Below are 18,334 nucleotides of genomic sequence, written 5' to 3'. Positions count from 1 at the left end.
AATTTATATAATAAACAAAAAAAATTTGGCGACCCATATTTGGTCACAAAACAAGTATGGAAGGTATCATATTCTGGTAGGAAGCATGTCAAAGACAAAGTGGAGGCCGTTTGCTGATTAATCGCTTCACTGACAAATTCTAGTGATTATTTGATTCTATTACATGTTTTTTTTTTGGGGGGTCAAGTGTTGTACGTAATGCTAATCAAATTGTCTTTCTCCTTTCTAAAGATTCAATTATAGTTACTTTCACTAACTGCAAAAATATAAAGGAATTGAAACTTTCAAGTTTATTAATGCTATTTTACATATATAAAAGATAGGATTAATTGACGCAAGTAGAAAATTTATATTCTAAATAATTTTTTATTTTTGTAAATGTAATTTTATCAATTCAATAATTGTAACATGATACTTATCTATTGATTATGTTTTCTTTTTGTTTACAGGCCACAATAGCTTTCACAAGAGACAATATGTTATAATTGGATAGGATAATTATAAGTAGTAAAATTCATCATTTAAATATTTAATACAATTACATATTTAAGATTTAAACTCAATATCACTAGTTAAATTAGAATAATTTTGTATCAATTGAGCTACATATTCAATTTATCTACACAGAATTTTAAATAATTTAGACATCTGTGGATAGTTAATCGAGTAGAGATTCTCTCGATTGAAAATTAACATGCATGAGAGTATCCATTGCATGCTTCTCATCCATTCAAGATTTTTAAACATCATGTTATAGTATTGTTAATAATAGATAATTTCAATGGCTAAGATCTCATCCAGTGAATGCGGGTGAGGATCTTAACCCTAAGTAATCTAATCTAATAACATAAAATTAGCTTATTTTAAAGATCATTATATGTTAAAACAAAATGGAATGATAAAGTATTAATTGTATAAAATTTTGTATACGCCATCTATTTCATGAAAATTTTCAATTCAATGATTGAATTGATATATTTAACATTTATAAAAAAGATGTCAAAAGTGTAAGTTTGCCACTGGAGAGCTGCCAGCCAGTCATGAACTCGTGGTTTCAGAGCATTTAATTGAGGCTTGCAAGCATGAGACAATAGCCCAAAGAAAAAGTGAGAGTTTTGAGGCCATTGACTCCTGCACTTCCCAGTTGCTTCCTGTACTTCCTTTTTGTCTTCTAGAATGTAAAATTACATTCCGAGATACACTCCCTTTTTTGGCTTCTGGAATGACAAATTTGAAAGGTCAAAAAATATTCCAAAAAGAGTGCAGGAAGCAACAGCTGGATTTTGAGTGGGCGTACTTGAGATTTACGTTAGTTTTGTATGGCACTGTTGGGCCACTCGTGCTGGAGTCTTATGTGCACTTTGTCTCTATTTGAAGATAAAAAGAAAAAAGTACATTTAATCTTGAAAGTTGCTGGGCACGGCTTAATGTTTATTGATCCACACTTTTCATCATTTAATCTATGTTTAATATCTCATTGCTAGTGGGGAAATTGATCACCAATCCAATCCAAAATGTAGTTATGTAATTAGTTTATTTTATCTTAAAAAGAAGAATATTAAAAACACTTGACTCACTCCTCATAACACCATAACTAAATCACTTACACGTAGGTCTCAGTGTGCCCAGATTAAGTGAAGCTCCCATTATTTCACCTAATAAAAAATGAATGAAAAGTCTGTCAAAAGTGTGTTACAACATTTATAAGTCTCTATTACCCTTATTAAATCTTTGTCGGTTACCAATACTACTATAATGCGACTTGGTAAACGAGCAAAACAATTTGTGGTTCATATGCAAAGTTGCACATTTTAAACTCTTGCATGCTCCGAATATTACCACAAGTACATAAGAGTTGTAAAAACGTCAATATAATGCCCCACCAAAACCTCATGTAATATACACGGTTGATCACTTTTTGATCCACAAGGGCACAAAAAAAATCAAAATCCCATTCTTTCAATCACTTGTGTTAACAAGTAAACTGAAAGGCAATAGTAAAAACCTGTTCAAAGCTAAAACCATGGCATTTTCGGAGTAATAGAGATCCCCTTTTAACTCTTTGGCCTCCATATCTGTTGGCCTCTATGCACCAATGTATGTCCTTTTGAAGATGAACTGTTGGAGCTTGTTCCTTGACTGACATTTTGAAAATGACGTTGCGACTGCAGTTGTGGGCGTATGGCCCTCTGCACTTGTGGCTGAGTTGGGTGAAAGTAACCTCCACCATAAGGCCTTGTGATACATCTTATAACATGCGCAGGTGCCATGTTGGACAAAAGTGAAATTTGATTCTGATTTGTTGAGGTAAGCAAGTCATGCGTCCTTGCAAATGCCTCAGTTATCTTCTTCAGTTGTCCTGCGCTAACGGATCTTGCAGTATTTTGTGGCTGCTCAAAAGGATCCTCAACCTAACCAATCAAAAGTCAGATATAAATATCATTAGCAGAGCAAGAGAAAATATCTATGATAGAATCTAGCATTTGCCACTACGGCGTTGGAATCAAGCACTGTTCTCGCAATAACCAAACGTAGCTTATCCCCGAAACAAAACCATAATGTCACCAAAAAGTAAGAAGTACATAAGCAGGGTGTTACAAATATTGCATAAGTCTTGGGTAACCAAATCATATTGTCCTCTATTTGTTCCCATTTTCCAGAATAGGGGCAAATTCCCATCTTCACGGCCATTGAATCCATCTTAGCAAACTGCAGGAACATACAACATGCTGTAATCATTATTATATGTAAATAATGCCTAGAGGGAAGTCCTATAGATTGAGCAAATTCATTGCCAGAGAGCCTCAAGAACAGATACGCATAAAATGTTGTTATCTTTTCAATAAAAATACATGACATCCATCATCATGACATTCTCACTGGTATTACCAAGGGAAAAAAGGACAGTTTTAAAAATTATCATCTTTAAACTGTATGATCAAGCGCACAGAAAAATACCAGGTATTAAACACAGCATACAAACATCTTTTACCAATACCAATTGAAAGTCTAATCAACAAAATAACGATTTACCTTTCCTATGAATTCAACAAAAAGCTCAGCCACAGATTTTCTGTTAATTGACCTTGCCCTGTTTGATATGAACCGGTTTATGTTAGCATCACATGTTTGTGCAATAAGATTCTCTGCATCAGATCTAACGCCTGCATAAATTACATCAACATAAAGGTTACAAAATCCTGTATGCAAGTAAATTGACAACACATAAAGCATTTTGAACATTCCAAACTCATAATATTCAAAGCCCCCCCTCCCTAAATCCCGTTCTTCGAAGCCCTAAAAGTTTAAAAAGGAGAACAGAACAAAAAGCAATTAACAGCACTATACATGAGCCTGAAGCCCATCAATCTGTCATCTAGAGTTGATTGTTTGTCAACCCCAAACCTTCTAGCCACTATCCTTTTAGAAAATATTATCCAAAGGCCTCTGAAACTAAAATCAATCCCATCAAACTATGATAATGATCATGCCTTTCAAAAAGAGGATTAATTCTTCAAATGTAAAAAAGAAAACTACACAAGGAAAGTAATGCAGGGAGTAAAAGAAATAGCAAGGTGAATATGTTTGAAGTCTTGGCATTGAAATAGATTATAGGCATTTACAGAATTCTTAACAATGAAGCATGCACTCAACCTGAACAGAAAAAGAGCGAATATTTTAGCTTTCTATGAACGGGTTCAGAATGTTAGAATAAGGATATTTCATGCTCAAAATGAAAGACAAAATGTACCTATAAGATCATCAACCATGTTGCCAGGGTATATATCTTTAAGCGGTGGAAAAATTGCAGGAATACATGTCTGAAAAAGAAGGGAAACATTGGATGCATCAGAGGACGAAGATCCATCTATTATTTTCAGAGAGAAGACTACTAACAGTTAAAACATATTACAGCGGATGGCTGGAGGCACCCACTATTTTAGGGCCCGTTTGGTTTGAGAGAACATTTTTTGTTACTATTTAATGTTTTAAAATATAATTATAAAATTGTCACCTTACTTTCACTGTGTTTCCTCTTTTCAAATATTTATATAAGAAATTACTTGGGGAAAAAAGGTATATGAAAAAGGAGAAATACCTGAAAATAAAATATCACAAGCAAACTTAGTGAATAGGAGTTGAAAGTTCCAGCTTTCGAGTTATTGATTTTATGTGCTTTGGCCCATTCCTTGACCTACACAAACCAAAAAGAATTAATCAAACTTCAATTCCAATCACAGCAAACTTTCTTTAGACTCAAGAATGTACCAGTAAAACCATATGACGAAAACGGCCATCTATCTTGTTGATCCAAAGCAAAATCTTGGATTTCATTTGACCAGGCAGGTTATTAATTGAAATGTCACAAGATACACCCTGCCGGTAGCTTTTAAATTTTAAAATGGGCACTCGTGCATTGGAGATGAACTGCAAGTTGCTCCCTCCACCTGCAAATTAATGTTATTACTGAATGTATTAGGACATACTAAAGAAACTCACAAATTTCTTAAGTTTTGAAGGCAAAGAAAGCTATGAAAAGCTTAATAACCACTGCTAATGAAACTCTAAAATCTAAAGGAAAAATTTAGTCAAATAAAATAAACCTCTTATAATCAGGACCAAAAATTGACATGGGAGCAATAAAAAAATTAAAAATCATTATTAGATTGATTGGTTCAACAAGTAATTACATGATTTTATAGCGTATATGAAATTATCACGCAGTCTAGCATGACTCAATCTTAAATTTAAAATGGATATTAAATTATAGAGCAACTCAACCATATAAGATCATTCACCCTGTTTTTTTCCAGTCACTGAAGCGTAATTTTTGTCCAGATTTAAAGAAAATCAATAGAAAAGACCTATCTTTGACATCAATCCAGTCAAAATTTTGAAGGGAAGTCATCTCCCCATATCCTAATCTTCAACAGTAGTCATGTCAATACATTATCCAACCAATTTCAATTTTATTTGTAAAGTTACATGCAAATAACAATTTCAAGTGATATAAAATAAAAGTTGTACCCTGTACAAGCCACTAATAAGTGCTCCATAAAATAACCAAATAATATATTTACAGTAACCCAGTTGCTACTTATCCTAGTTGCATTAGTTAACGAGAGTACACATTAATAATCATATGACAAATATACAGTGATTTGCACCCCTCACTACAATTTCTTGCATGGATATTTATTACACCTAATTGCACTTCAATGGGAAAAAAACAACTAAGCTTTACATCCTATTGCTTCAACTGTGTGAAGATAAAGAGAGAAAAATTGTCAAATTGGAAGAAAAATGAATCAGCTACTTGATTAACAAATACACAGATTTTATACTAACTTCCAAATCACAGAAGCTTCAAGTATAAGAATTTTACCTTTCATTCTCAAAGCTTTTAAAACATCCCCCAAGAAAGTTTGTTTTTGTTTTTTCCCAGCAGATGAAATATGCAAACCATTTGATAGCTCAATTGAAATATCCAAGTCACCCCATCGCGTGAAGAGATTAGATACAAATGATCCAAATGGCTCAACAGTTGCTCCTGTTCCAAAAGTGAAGTACAACTTTAAATACTTAAATTTCTTAACTAATGAACTAAAATTTGCTTATATCTATAAGATATAGGAGCCTAAATCATCTTATGACATGACTTCATATAGAGCGGAAAACTTCATGGTAAGTCAGTTGAATCCATCTGTTTCTACATCTGTGGTACTCAAGGTAAACAACAAAAATTAAATGCTGGAGAAGTTGTTATGCATAAAGCATAATAAAATTCATCTTAATTTCCATTATTTATTGGAGAAACCATCAAGTTAGTCTGAAAGCTTGCCCCACAAGTTGGCATCTTTTACTTTTCCCTTCTTTGGATGAGGAGAAAAAAACAACTTAGTACAACCATGTAATTGTAATAGTGATAAAACTGTAAGATAGTTTGAAACATGATTAAATACTTGAGTACTATAACATATAACGTAATAACAACAAAGATGAATGATATAACAATAAAATCTCCCTTAACAGAAAATTTCAGTTTATTTTTAACATTAATAAATGAATAAAAGACTAATGACTCAATCCATTTAAATTTGAAAAACTTTTCTCCATAAGATGTAGCACACAATATTTTGGCACACTAATCAAGAAAGATATGGAATTAAATTACTGGAGGGATACATATAATTGATTAAGGGGGCATTTAAGAAAAAACGAAACTTGTGGATTGGGCACATTATATATACAAAAACAAAAATAAAGACTTCAAAACTTTGGGAGGCCTGTGGCATTCCCTACAACATACTGAGATATGTCCACTCTGATGCTGGTTCATAGCAGTGTAAAGTAATTAATGAATCTAGTGTATTCTTCAATCATAAGCATAAAAGAACTATTCAATTATATGTATAGGAAGAACTAATGCTAATAAAAACAATTAGAAGAATGTAATTAGCCCCTTCTTGGATCTTCCTTCGTCATATACACTCATACCTTTAGATGGTCTACAACAAGCAACATTAGGTTCAGTGATATCCACTTCAAGCCAGCAAATATGATCATGCGTAGAAATTGTAAATAAATAAAGAAGAACCCTTATCAACACTAGCAATAAAAGGGGGAGGGGATAGAGAACAGAAACAAAATTTCTAGAAAGTTCACCTCTCAGGCTTTCTACAGATTCAACAATACTTCGTAAATCATTAATAATTGCAAATCGTATCTCCCAATCTTCTTGTACTGGTGTGACCACTCGAAGTATATCATTTACAACAATATCCAACGTACTATGTGTACTCATTTTTGCCCCTCAATAACTCTGAGTAGCAGTCAATGTATCAATGAGACAGCTGCAATAATGTTTTGCAATACTAAATGGAAAAGATGAAGGCAAGAGGTTCACAATCTAAGAGCATATTGAAAGCCTTGGTGCAATATCCCTGACCTGATATAATTGTTCATAATGTTAGAGATTGCATTATGCGGATCTATCCCATTCAACTAATTAAACATAGACACGAGTCCTACCACACGTATATGTAAAGTGATAACCTAAGTCTGGAATCTGGATACATAATACAATAAAGATACAGGGATATGGAAAATTATAAAAAAAAAATCAAGATAGGATACGGCCAAGATACGTTAACAGGAACCAACTTTGAGCACAACTTGAAAGACACAAAACTAGCAGAGTAGTAAGAACCAATAGCAACTCTAGCGACTGCAGCAGATGGCTGCTCATTGGGGATTGCTCAGAGATTTGGTGGCAAGGCACAATGGTTTGTGGGTGGCTATGGTGGATGGTTAGAGGGACAAGAGAATTTAAAGGAAATTGGGCCCATCATTTGCAAGCCCTAGTGCTAGCAGTGACAGCGGCTCCTTTTTGTGGTGCAATTTGGAACAAATTACACTATATAATGTGAATCATGTAGGTTTGAGGTTTTTGATGATGCTGAAAAAGATTTGCTTGATAATTATTCTCATCATCAAAAAGGGAGAGAATGTGAATAATGCAGATTTTGATGATGTTGAGAAGAATTCACTTGCTAATGATTGTCATCATCAAAAAGGGAGAGATTGTGAATGTATGAATACATAATTTTGATAATGTCAAAGAATAATCAAACAAGGTTGCTTTCAAGATTACTTCAACAAACATTCAAAGGTTAAACATTGATTCAAGATTAATACAAGGTTGTTTCAACAAACAAGCATTGCTTCAAGATTCATTCAAGATCAGTTTTTGCCTCAAAACACATTGTTTCCAATATATCAAGGCATTGGTAATCGATTACCAGAAGACAAGTTTGCAAATCAACTTCTTAAAAGGGTTTGAAATTTGAATTTTGAAAGTTGTAATCGATTACCATTGATGTGTAATCAATTACCATTAACGTAACTCTTGAAATTCAATTTAAAAAGTGAAGAATTTTTTTTTTTTGAAAAGACATATCTTCAAACCATTTTGAAAAGACACGAAAGGCCTATAGAAAGGCCTATATATATCTATATATATGTGTGTGTCTGATTTCGAAAAGTAAGGGAGAGATATTCTAAGAGAAATTTATTGTCAAATGCTCTCTCAACAACTCTTGGACAAACACATCTATTGACAGTTCATCTAGGAACATCAAATTGTATTATCCACTCTAAAGAAGAGAAATCTTTCTGTTCATCTCAGAAAGTAAGTTGTAATCAAGAGACTGATTGTCTCTTGAATTGTGAGTTTCCTGAACACAAGGGAAAGAGATTCATTGGGTGTTCATAAGTTGTAAAAAGGTTTTTTTACAAATTTAGTGAAAATCTCAAGTGGATTGCTTGAGGATTGAATGTAGGCACAGGAAGTGGCTGAACCAATATAAATCGAGTTTGCATTTCTCTCTTCCCTTATCTCATTTATGTTATTGCAATCAGTTTTGTCTTGCATGTTTAAAAAAACATTGTTAAATTGATTGTTTCTTTTTCTTTTCCATTCTAAGTCTATCATTTACAAAGGGGTTAAAGTTTGTTAGTGAAAAAATTTTGAAACTTAATTCACCCCATCTTAAGTTATTGAGGTCATTTGTCCAACATATAAAAGACTAATAGGGTAAAGGTAAAAGAAACTTAACAATAATCCACTAGGATCGACCCAATGGTAGGGAGTTTGGGTAATTTGCATGAGGTCTTAGTTCTAATCTCATTGCCGCCATTGTATGTATCTATTTGAAATGGAGCCGTGTCTGGTAATTCTAAAAATCAGGTAAGTTTAAAAACAAATTAATTTCATACCTTTTAGATATGTGTCGCCGTATTGAATGATATCAATATTGGATACATGTTGGACACTAATTCTTTTACATTTTTGGAGTATCCAGGTGTGGTAACAATTACATTGTAAACATGGTAACATACCAGTCCTTCAGCTTATAAAGACTGATGATTAGATTGATGAGAAATTAAAATCATTTTTCTCAATTGATAGTTCATAAATTTCATTCAAGATCAAATCTTGTTGGTTTCCTCTCACGATTCTAACACCAAAAGGTATCCAAAATAGGATGTTCAAGAGACAAACAATTCAAATTCATAAGTTGGTTTGGCCTTGTTTAGTGCCAATTCACATTCATCAGAAACAAGCACAACTAGCTATCCATAAAAAATAAATAAAAAATTGACAAACACGGTTACCATGCCTAACTTATCCAACACAACGCCACAGAAGCTCCATCTAACTCAAATCCACACCAAGCAGAAAAGAATGCACAGAAATTCCAAAAAATTAATTCACATATTTCCCTTGTCCAATTCAACAACTACCCAATAGAAAGCAGCAATAGTGAAAAACAATAAATGAATACCCAGATAATAAAAATAGAAATTAAACAGCGAGGAAAGTAGAAAGAGACAAAGATGAATTAAAAAAACGCACCATCAAGAGAAACCATTCGGATTTGAGGGGGAAATAAATGAAGGCTGATTGCTGAAACTTACGTTGGCATTGCTTATATGTGAGAAAGGAGGAAACTTGGGAGTGAGTTGAAGCAGCAGTGCCAGTGAGCTAACTTACGAAGAGGGGTTTTCTACTTTGAAATATGGAAAACCTTTTTAAGATAATGAACTTTTATGAGGTGAAATGTCTCTCAGCTGAATATAAATCGTTTTCATATCATTATTATTAGTTGAAAGCTATGAAGTAGGGATACTTACTCCTTTGTCGTGTTTGGTGTTCCACATGACAATAATATCAACACAACATTGACGTCCGAGTCCAGTTTGATGTGTTTAATAGGTATCTACATATATGTCGTGTATGTGTCACTATGGGCATAGGTTGAAAGTGTCTCTATCTATAATATAAAAAAGAAAAAACACTTTAAAAAAGTAGTAATAATTAATTTTAAAGATTTATGAATAAAATAAAAATAATTACATTTAAAGGATAATTTAATAATAAAAAATATATATGCCAAAATGAATAATTATCTTTATTAATAATTATAAATATATTATTATTATCAATTAATAGTTAAATTAAGTCACACATAATTAATTTAACTACGTGACAAACACTGATTAAATTAATTCTCACATTATTTATTTCTCTTCCCCTTTAAAATAAACAAAATAAAATATAAAATTATCATGAATTAAAATTACAATCGCATTTAATAAAAAATCCATTAAAATCAATCAATCAACAATATCATTATTATATTAGTACATTCACAATCTTTGTTATTATATATTTTCGTAATTTTAAAAAAGGAAATACATATTTTAGTTCATAATATATTTTAGGTACGTGACTAAAAGAAAAAATATTTTCGAGACTAAAACAGGAAATATAATATTCTACAAAAGGAAATATATATTGCATGTGCTAATTTTAGTTCATTTGTTGACATAGTATTGATTTTAGATTAAGAAATTTGATTGATTGATGTTAGATTAGGAAATTTGAACACGTAAATATTGATATTGGATTAATTTGAGCTTAACAGTATATATCACAATAGATAATGATGTTTCTTTTTTATCTTTGTCCAAGAATTGCAATTGAGAATTTGTAGCACGGGATTCCAACGACCCTAAACTTGGTGGCACGATGATTGCTTCCGGTGAGACATGGTGGTTTACCGTAACTCTGCCTTCTTCTCTCCTTCAAAAAAAACCTTCTCTTTGATAACCCTAAACCTTAAAGTTTTTTTTTATTATTTAAGGTTTAAATTGCAGATGACTAATCCAAAGGACTCATTCATAGAAAAAGGTATGAATTCTTCTTATTCAAATATGGCAGGCAGTATTATTTTTTATACTTTTCTAGAAAATTATTTCTTATATCATTGAGTGTATTCCTTTTTTTTTTTTATATACTTTTCTAAAAAGCTTTGTTTCTACTTTTTATATATTTCTTTGAAAAAATTGGTTCTATATCATTGAGACTGTGAGACGATTCCTATTTTTTTTTTCATATTCATATTCTTTTTACTCCTATCATCTTTATATTTCTCTGAAAAAAATTGTCTCTAATTAAAATGATTGAGTGCATCCCTATAATCTTCAAATTCTCTAAAAAAAAACTTTCCTTCGTATATAAAAAAGTGGAACTCTTCTCGAATTCTCATACTATATTGTTTTAATTTATTGTCTGATAGGTTATTCTGTTATTATTCATTCATGTAACATATGAATTTGTGTCCAACTATTGTGTCTACAGGGTTTTGCGACAGAATGGTGAAAGTGAGAGTATAAATCCAAAAGTGACATGACGGTTGATGACAAGGCTAATGCGATTTATGACTAGACGAGGAGGGGCTTGGTGCTTAACTGCTTGGGTTGCAAGGTTTCAACGACTAAAAAAGTTTGTGGATATGGTAAATTAAGGATGTTCAAATCGATCTAAACCATTCTAAAATCACTAAAAAAAGTGATCAAATTGAAAAAAAAAAATCATTTTTCTCATTTGATGTAAATCGGTCTGCAAATTTATTTTATAGACCCAATTGAACTACATCCTTGATATTATTATATTTTTATTGTTTTGTTCCCAAGTAAAAACTAAATAACTATAACTTGAATTAAGGAAGTTTAACTTAATTGATTCAATAAAATATTTGAGTTATTATAAACTAATTTTCTGACACCGTATTATTTAGATATTAAAAAAATCGAATCTCACCATTATTATCTATAACAAGCAACCTCCGGTTCTTAAAATCAACTATATTCATATATCTAGAGTAAACATCATTGAATAATATAACATACCCTTGACGTAGAGCTAATTATACTTAGTCTTTATAAGTATTATAGGATTTGCGCATCTATTTTTTTAAAATAAAAATTAAATAAACGAGGGAGAGAGAGAGGATAGAAATTAAATTAAATAGGAAACAAGAGTGTACAGTTGCTTTGAAATAGAATTTTAGATGTAGTTCAAGCGGTGGGTTTTTTTACATGCAGTTAAAACATAATGATGTGATTTGGAGCGAATTTATTTAAACTTATTTGTTAAAATAAGTGTTTATTTTAATAAAATAAACAATTTTCTGCTTAAAAATATAAGTTATTTCCTTATTTTAAGAAATAAATCTTATTTGTTTCTTAAAAAAATACTTATATGAAAAACGCTTATTTTAAAGTTATTTTTTTAAAAGTTTAAACAAATCCACCATTAAAGAATTCATTAAGAGACAAAATACTGAAAATAGTCCAAAAATATAGAAACAAAAAGTGGATATCATCGTTACTGAAAATAGTTACTTATAGCTAGTTATAGATTTTGGTTCCTATATTTATTTATTTTTTCTGGTTGATTTGTATCGAGCTTGCTTGGTTCCAAAAGGAGCTTCTAAGAGATACAAACTGACCCAAAAAAATTATAAAGATCAACACTGAATGTGCTTATATTCATGGAAACAATATATTTAAGGCACGTAGCGCTTTGGAATATACAAATAAATTGAATTTTACAAATAGGCTAGATGATGCATCCGGCTCTAGGGATAGTGGTATCGATGAATAAATGCTGAGCACCTCCTCACGTTTGTAAGGAAGTGCACTTCTCAAATGCCTAGTAGTACTTGCACTTGCATCTTCCTACACTTCTAAAATGACATGCAAGGTCATAGAAAATATCATGCAATATACCCCATTTAGCTTTAAGAGCGTAGCAAGTGCTTATCACAAACCAATACCCTATAACTTGCATGAGGCCCCTCCTCCGTGTCTCGCAACATCACGTACCAGCCTATTGCTTTTGCAATCTCTTGAAGTTCATCCATGATATCAAGAGAATCGCGGATGTATACACGTCCACCGGGTCGTAGTATCCGATCCATCTCAAGCATAATGGATGAGACATTGCATCTGATAGAGAGAAATGCAACAGATAGTACAGAATAGACATCATACAACATGTTTCTAATTTGCAATACGCGGTTATGAACTGATTGAATCATAATACATTGAATAATGAAATATTAATATAGTAACAAGTTTGTCCTTAATTTTTGTATCAATTATTTCCTAATTAATGCCTTGATTTGATATTGTAATAATCTGTTCAAAATCAAATTTGAATAAAATCTGAATTATGATCAGATCATAGGTGATAGGATATTTATTGCTTCCTTATTTTTTCCTGATTGCGGCAGATTTGAATAATACAACACCTATGATCTGATAATACATGCTGTGAATGAAATATTTTCTTCTCTGTTCTAATAATACATGCTGTGAATGAACGATGAAATATGAAATTGCAAATATGAGTTGTTTCACTATGCATGAATATTGAGATGTAGTGCATATGCTTGTTAGTGACAGCATTAAAATTTAGAAACATTAATATATGCTTATTTAAAGTAGTATATAAGGCTAAGAAGGACAATAGATTGGATATCCAAAAACAAATCACTTTGCTAGAGAGACATGAAAGGCTAATATCTAAACCACAATGCAATACTCATTTTTATTTTTATAGGCACAAATATGATAATAATTGACAAGAAAGACATAAAATGCTGATAAGTGGAGAAAATAGTACCTTTTCTTCTCAACAGAAAGTAGGTTTGCAGCATGCAGTAAATCATAGGTTCTTGGGTAGGTGTCAAATGCCTCACACCTATATTATAAATCATGAAATTGTTACTACATGCTGACAAGTTGACAGTAATTTAGAGGGTTTGGTAAAGAGGAATTGTTCAGCATGTGGAATTAAGAAACCACACCAAAAAATCGAGAACACTTGTATTATCTTAACTAAGCTTAGTGAAATACCAGTCATGCATAACTCCAATCAATCCACGGTCATATATAACAGGCAAGGTGTTTGGGCCACTAACAGGAACCACATTCATAACCCAGCTGTCAAGATTCTGATTAATCAATGCTGCTGCAAATCTGCAAAACTCAATATATTGAAGATTGAAGATTCTCATAGGAAAATTCCTAAATGCAAATTTATAACAAGAAAGTAAATAAGACAAAAACAATACCCTCCAAAACCTGCTCGCATGTCCATAACATTTCTTAATCTGATTTCTTTCCAGTGTAAAACACGAACATAGCTTGCTATTATTTCATTCCAGTATTTTGATTCTGCCCTAAAAAGCTCTGATCTGGATGTGAAAGCATCAAGCTTTATGCTTTGAAGCCTATCAGGGGGGGTTTGCAAACGTGCAGGCCATTCAGTAACATTTGCTCCATATCCGTTCTTAGGCAATTCAGAGATGCATGCTTTTAGATCAACATACCTAGATTAATCAAGTAATTAACAAAATCACCAATAATGAGCCATTAAATTTTAATAATAACACTAAGATGTGTGAAAAGCTATCATGAGGCTTCACCCAAATTTATTTATACAACTCGCTCGTAGTTTTCTTTTTTATAAGCAGTATAGGTTTTAAGTGTGTAACCAGAAAAGACATTCTACAACATTGCAGATAGAAATCCAAAATAGACACATAAAAACTAGGGGGCAGCACAGCCAATTCTTTTGCTTCCTTAGTCTTTACGGAATTCCACATTTTATTAAGAAATAATATAATACAATATAATATTTAACAAATGGAAAATCATATTTACAGTGAAATAACCATTTTTTCATTGTTATAGACCACCATGTAATTTTCTTTTCATTTTTCTTCTTATGTTGTTTCTGTATCTTTCCCCAAGGAGGGTTGAGTGGAGAAGGATTAAGTTGTTTGTAACTTGGCATATGCTTCAGTAATCTGCCTAAAAAACATTATGTTTCACTTTCTTTTTGATGGAAAACATAGTTTAACATTTCAACAATATGAAGGAACAAACCTATATATTGACAAAATGCACCTGTTTTCTAGTCTCTGATTTTATCCGGGAAAGGTCTATCGTATACAAGAAGAACAACAGTAATTTTAAGCATCACTTTTGGCAGTAATCATCTGGATTGATGAAAATGTATATGATATCAACGTATAAGGAAAGGCCTGAACACAATACCAAACATTGTCTGGGTCATCACTTGGGTCACACATTGGAGGTTTAGTTCCTGCCTCGCGGTCTCGATAGCAACTATTGTCAGAAGGTTTCTGCCATACTGCAATGTACCCATCTTTTTTCAAAAAATTCCAGCAGAGACGAGTGGTAAGATTAAGCATCTCTGGAGATAACAAAATCAAATGTTACATTCGTCATAGGTTTAGACGGCATTGTTAGCAATAACAAGTTAGACAAACCCTAATAATATTGACTGTCCAATGAAAATCGCAGAATCAGTAACTTACGGATGAAAACAGTTTAAAATGATTCTCCTTGAGCATATTTTAAGTCATACTGTCATAGCATATAAGACAGAAATTGACAGATGAAATATAAAGTAACATTAGAAGGAAATGTGGAAAAGATCAAACTTTTGCTTTGAATAACAAACAAATCGTTAAGAGAGGTCTAGGTCAGAGTTTGATGATTAACTGGTTGAATGTTAATTGTGTGTCATCTGGAGACACTGACGGAAACCATTGTAAGAAACAATTTGGTATGTATAGCATTTCATACAATGCTAGTATTAATATTTAATACATGAAGGTACAAAATAGATCTATCCTTAAATACACTAACTCCATAGCTAAAAAGGGTTCAAAAAGTTTAATTATACCTTCCCATTGTTCTTCTAAAACTTCTTCATGCTTATAAACTGGCTGGGCAGCCCAGACAAAGTACCCTCCTGCTCTTAGCATCCTATTAACTTCAAGAAGCAGTATCCCATCTTCATCACAAGTAAGTTTAAGCATCAAAACACAAAAAAAATGATGTATACAAATCACTAGCAAAAAAAGTGGCAGTTCCAACATGCATTCTCGTTTCTATTGTTGATTAGCTGTTATAGACCTCTGCATATAATTTTTCTCCTCATTGTTACCAAGAACAATTGCACATCAAACAAGAGAGAAAAACGCATACCATCTCTAGTCCAATTAATTCTACATCGTGAACAATGTACCAAGTCAAAAGCTTGACTTGGATATAACAAGCGTCTAGTCGCAAATGCTGCAGCCATTGCTGGTACACCACGCTCAAGAGCAAACTGAATCTGATTTTCATGAACATCCTTGGGAGCAACAGACATGGTGACGACATTCCGTGACAGTAAGTACGCACCAAAACTAGCAACACCACAGCCAACATCAAGAACCACCCTTATATGCTTACCAAAAGTAATATCAGGAATCATCTACAATCACAAATGTCCAACATCAGATTCCTATAAGATGCACCTACATTCTCCTAACAAAAAGGTGAAACCAAAACCAAAGCATACAAAAACACCATAACAACCTTAGAAATATGGTCCAAGTATTCATTTGCCCCATGTATAAACTGCGTACCACCTCCCGGGAATTTAAACTTATCCTTGTCTCTAGAAATCCAGTTTTGGCCTCCTTTATCTTCAACAAGACGTGTATGAGGAACATTATTGTACCATACCTACACAAGAAACAAAAAACAAACCTCATGCTTATGAAATAACAACAACAAAGTCTTGTCCCACTGAAGTCGGCTATATAGATCACACCACGTCATTCAGTACCTGTTAGTTGTACTTATGAAAACCTTAAAAAGGAAAAATGAAGTTGTATAGGTGCTTTAGTATTGTTCCTTAATCAAAATTGAATATCACCTAGGTATTCTGCGTTGACATTTAATGAAAACCTTATCGAGTAGATTACTGAGGTGGAACTCTTTCCCATGGGGGAACAACACCAAAGCATCTATCAACTGCATCTAAGTTTTGTCTAATAAATAAAAGCTGATTCGAAATCCTCCAAATTGAAACAAGAAACACCCATTCGGAGTTATAAGGTTGGCTTGGTAGTTGGAGGAAGAAGGGAAAGGGAGAGATTGTGGATTCGAATCTCCCACTAACAAAAATCTGCCACTAACTAAAAAACTAACAAACTAACAACCTATGAAGCACAGACACTCCAGCTCCTTGTTGTGTCCGGTGTCCGACGCGCGTCGCTGACACCGACACGACACCCGTACTACGTTCTATATTTTGGACATTATAGGTTTCCACGTGTCCGTGTCCGTGTCGTGTCCGGTGTCAGCATCAGTGCTTCTTAGATAACAACTAATATTTGCCAAATTAAAAAAAAAAACAACTATTTGGCTAAATTGGAAGAGAGAGTCATAAAGGCAACATTTTGACCTCATCTCGGCTTCTGGGCCATGGAATAGGGGTACGGTACCCATTGGGTGCAGGAACCAAGCAATTCAAGCCTCGACCTTGCTCAGGGCAATGCCGCTCGAACCTCTCCCCTTTCTCCGTCGAAGGCAGCTTCCGAATCTCGTCCTCGTTATCCAAACACGGTATATACTCGCTCATCTCGCGGGGGCACAACCCGAACTTCTTGATCCCAAATCCCACATCAGAAGAAGAACCCTCGCTCTCATCAACCTGAGTCTCGTTCACCCACTGATCCACCATTCCCGGATCGAAATCCCCCACCTCGAACTCATCGGACATCGTGCCATTCTCGTTCACCACCCCAAGTTTCTCGATCGACCCCTCCTCCGGCGCTGGCGGCGGAGGGGCATTTTCCGGCGGTGCCGGTTGTGTGTTGTTCTCAATTAGGGCGGAGACGTTGAAGGACTTGGCGTTATTCGGGGACGTGGAAACAAACGGGTTCGAGTTCGAATCCGGGTCGGATCGCTGGGTGAAGAAGACGAGCTGCTGGTAGCCATCGGACCAGTGCTTGCCGAAGTAGAAGAAGGTGACTGCGATGAAGAAGAAAGCAGCGATCTTGAGTGTGAGGGGTGTCCGGAGAAAATGGCCGGTCATTGAAGATTTCGTTATTCAATCAATTTATGGATCCAAAAATAAAGGGTGGAGTCAAAATGCACTGCGTGTGCTTCACTAGTAGCCACTTCTGAGACTGTGTGTGTATCTGGGTACTGGTACAGGCTTTTATTGTTGTGGGGCAACAACACAGAAAACGGCATTTCTTATTTAATAATGGATGATGAACAACAATTTATTTATACAAGAGTTAACATATACATTGGGGGTGAGGTTAAGGTGGCAGAGCTATTCATCTTTTCCACTATTAGGATTAGGATTAGGATATCTGTGTATTAGGTTGAATCGGTTTTGAAAGAAAAAAATAATCTGATCTAATTATTTTGATTTTTTTATTCATCGTTTAACAGTTTTGTTTGAAACTTTAGTTCAATCTGATTTGATCTAATTTAAAATAATTTGAATTAGATCAATTTTTTATTTTAATCATATTTTTAATTTTTTGAAAAATATTAAATAAATGATAAAATAATATATATATATATATATAATAAAAAA

General features: G+C 33.3%; 2 protein-coding genes across 8 annotated transcripts; both read right to left on the bottom strand.

Moving 5' to 3' along the window:
* Positions 1-1,789: 1,789 nt before the first annotated feature.
* LOC100800950 (protein HESO1) lies at positions 1,790-9,754 on the bottom strand. Of its 7 annotated transcripts, none has more exons than XM_041012028.1 (10): positions 9,419-9,640; positions 6,908-6,949; positions 6,667-6,823; positions 5,387-5,551; positions 4,270-4,448; positions 4,100-4,195; positions 3,752-3,821; positions 3,034-3,164; positions 2,599-2,709; positions 1,790-2,411 (listed from the first exon to the last, which is right to left on the bottom strand). In XM_041012028.1, exons 3-10 carry the CDS (start codon positions 6,803-6,805, stop codon positions 2,055-2,057), a joined length of 1,248 nt encoding a protein of 415 aa, XP_040867962.1. In that variant the 5' UTR covers positions 6,806-6,823; positions 6,908-6,949; positions 9,419-9,640; the 3' UTR covers positions 1,790-2,054. The 7 variants fall into 7 exon arrangements, with proteins under 7 accessions (XP_040867962.1, XP_040867961.1, XP_040867963.1 ...); XM_041012027.1 differs by having other exon boundaries at positions 9,481-9,631; XM_041012029.1 differs by adding an exon at positions 9,697-9,754 and having other exon boundaries at positions 1,790-2,709; positions 6,667-6,949; positions 9,481-9,590.
* Positions 9,755-12,368: 2,614 nt separating this feature from the next.
* Positions 12,369-18,097, bottom strand: LOC100800414 (probable methyltransferase PMT11). The gene is made up of 9 exons (XM_003552814.5): positions 17,186-18,097; positions 16,312-16,461; positions 15,937-16,207; positions 15,632-15,742; positions 14,977-15,136; positions 13,989-14,246; positions 13,771-13,893; positions 13,538-13,615; positions 12,369-12,858 (listed from the first exon to the last, which is right to left on the bottom strand). Exons 1-9 carry the CDS (start codon positions 17,816-17,818, stop codon positions 12,651-12,653), a joined length of 1,992 nt encoding a protein of 663 aa, XP_003552862.1. The 5' UTR covers positions 17,819-18,097; the 3' UTR covers positions 12,369-12,650.
* Between the last annotated feature and the right edge of the window lie 237 nt (positions 18,098-18,334).

Source organism: Glycine max, chromosome 18 (genome assembly GCF_000004515.6).
Source record: "Glycine max cultivar Williams 82 chromosome 18, Glycine_max_v4.0, whole genome shotgun sequence".
Taxonomy (NCBI): domain Eukaryota; kingdom Viridiplantae; phylum Streptophyta; class Magnoliopsida; order Fabales; family Fabaceae; genus Glycine; species Glycine max.
This window is presented reverse-complemented; position numbering and strand designations above follow the sequence as displayed.

Bases quoted from the DNA above. Each gene is read 5' to 3' on its own strand.
- LOC100800950 (XM_041012028.1), bottom strand. From the start codon at position 6,805: ATGAGTACACATAGTACGTTGGATATTGTTGTAAATGATATACTTCGA. The intron at 5,552-6,666 runs GTGAACTTTCTA...CTTTTGGAACAG, and splicing joins ATCTGTAGAAAGCCTGAGAG to GAGCAACTGTTGAGCCATTT. The intron at 3,165-3,751 runs GTACATTTTGTC...TAATTTATGCAG, and splicing joins CATGGTTGATGATCTTATAG to GCGTTAGATCTGATGCAGAG.
- LOC100800414 (XM_003552814.5), bottom strand. From the start codon at position 17,818: ATGACCGGCCATTTTCTCCGGACACCCCTCACACTCAAGATCGCTGCT. The intron at 15,743-15,936 runs GTATGCGTTTTT...CTTGTGATGAAG, and splicing joins AATTAATTGGACTAGAGATG to ATGGGATACTGCTTCTTGAA. The intron at 15,137-15,631 runs GTATAATTAAAC...TGTTATCTCCAG, and splicing joins TTTAGAAGAACAATGGGAAG to AGATGCTTAATCTTACCACT.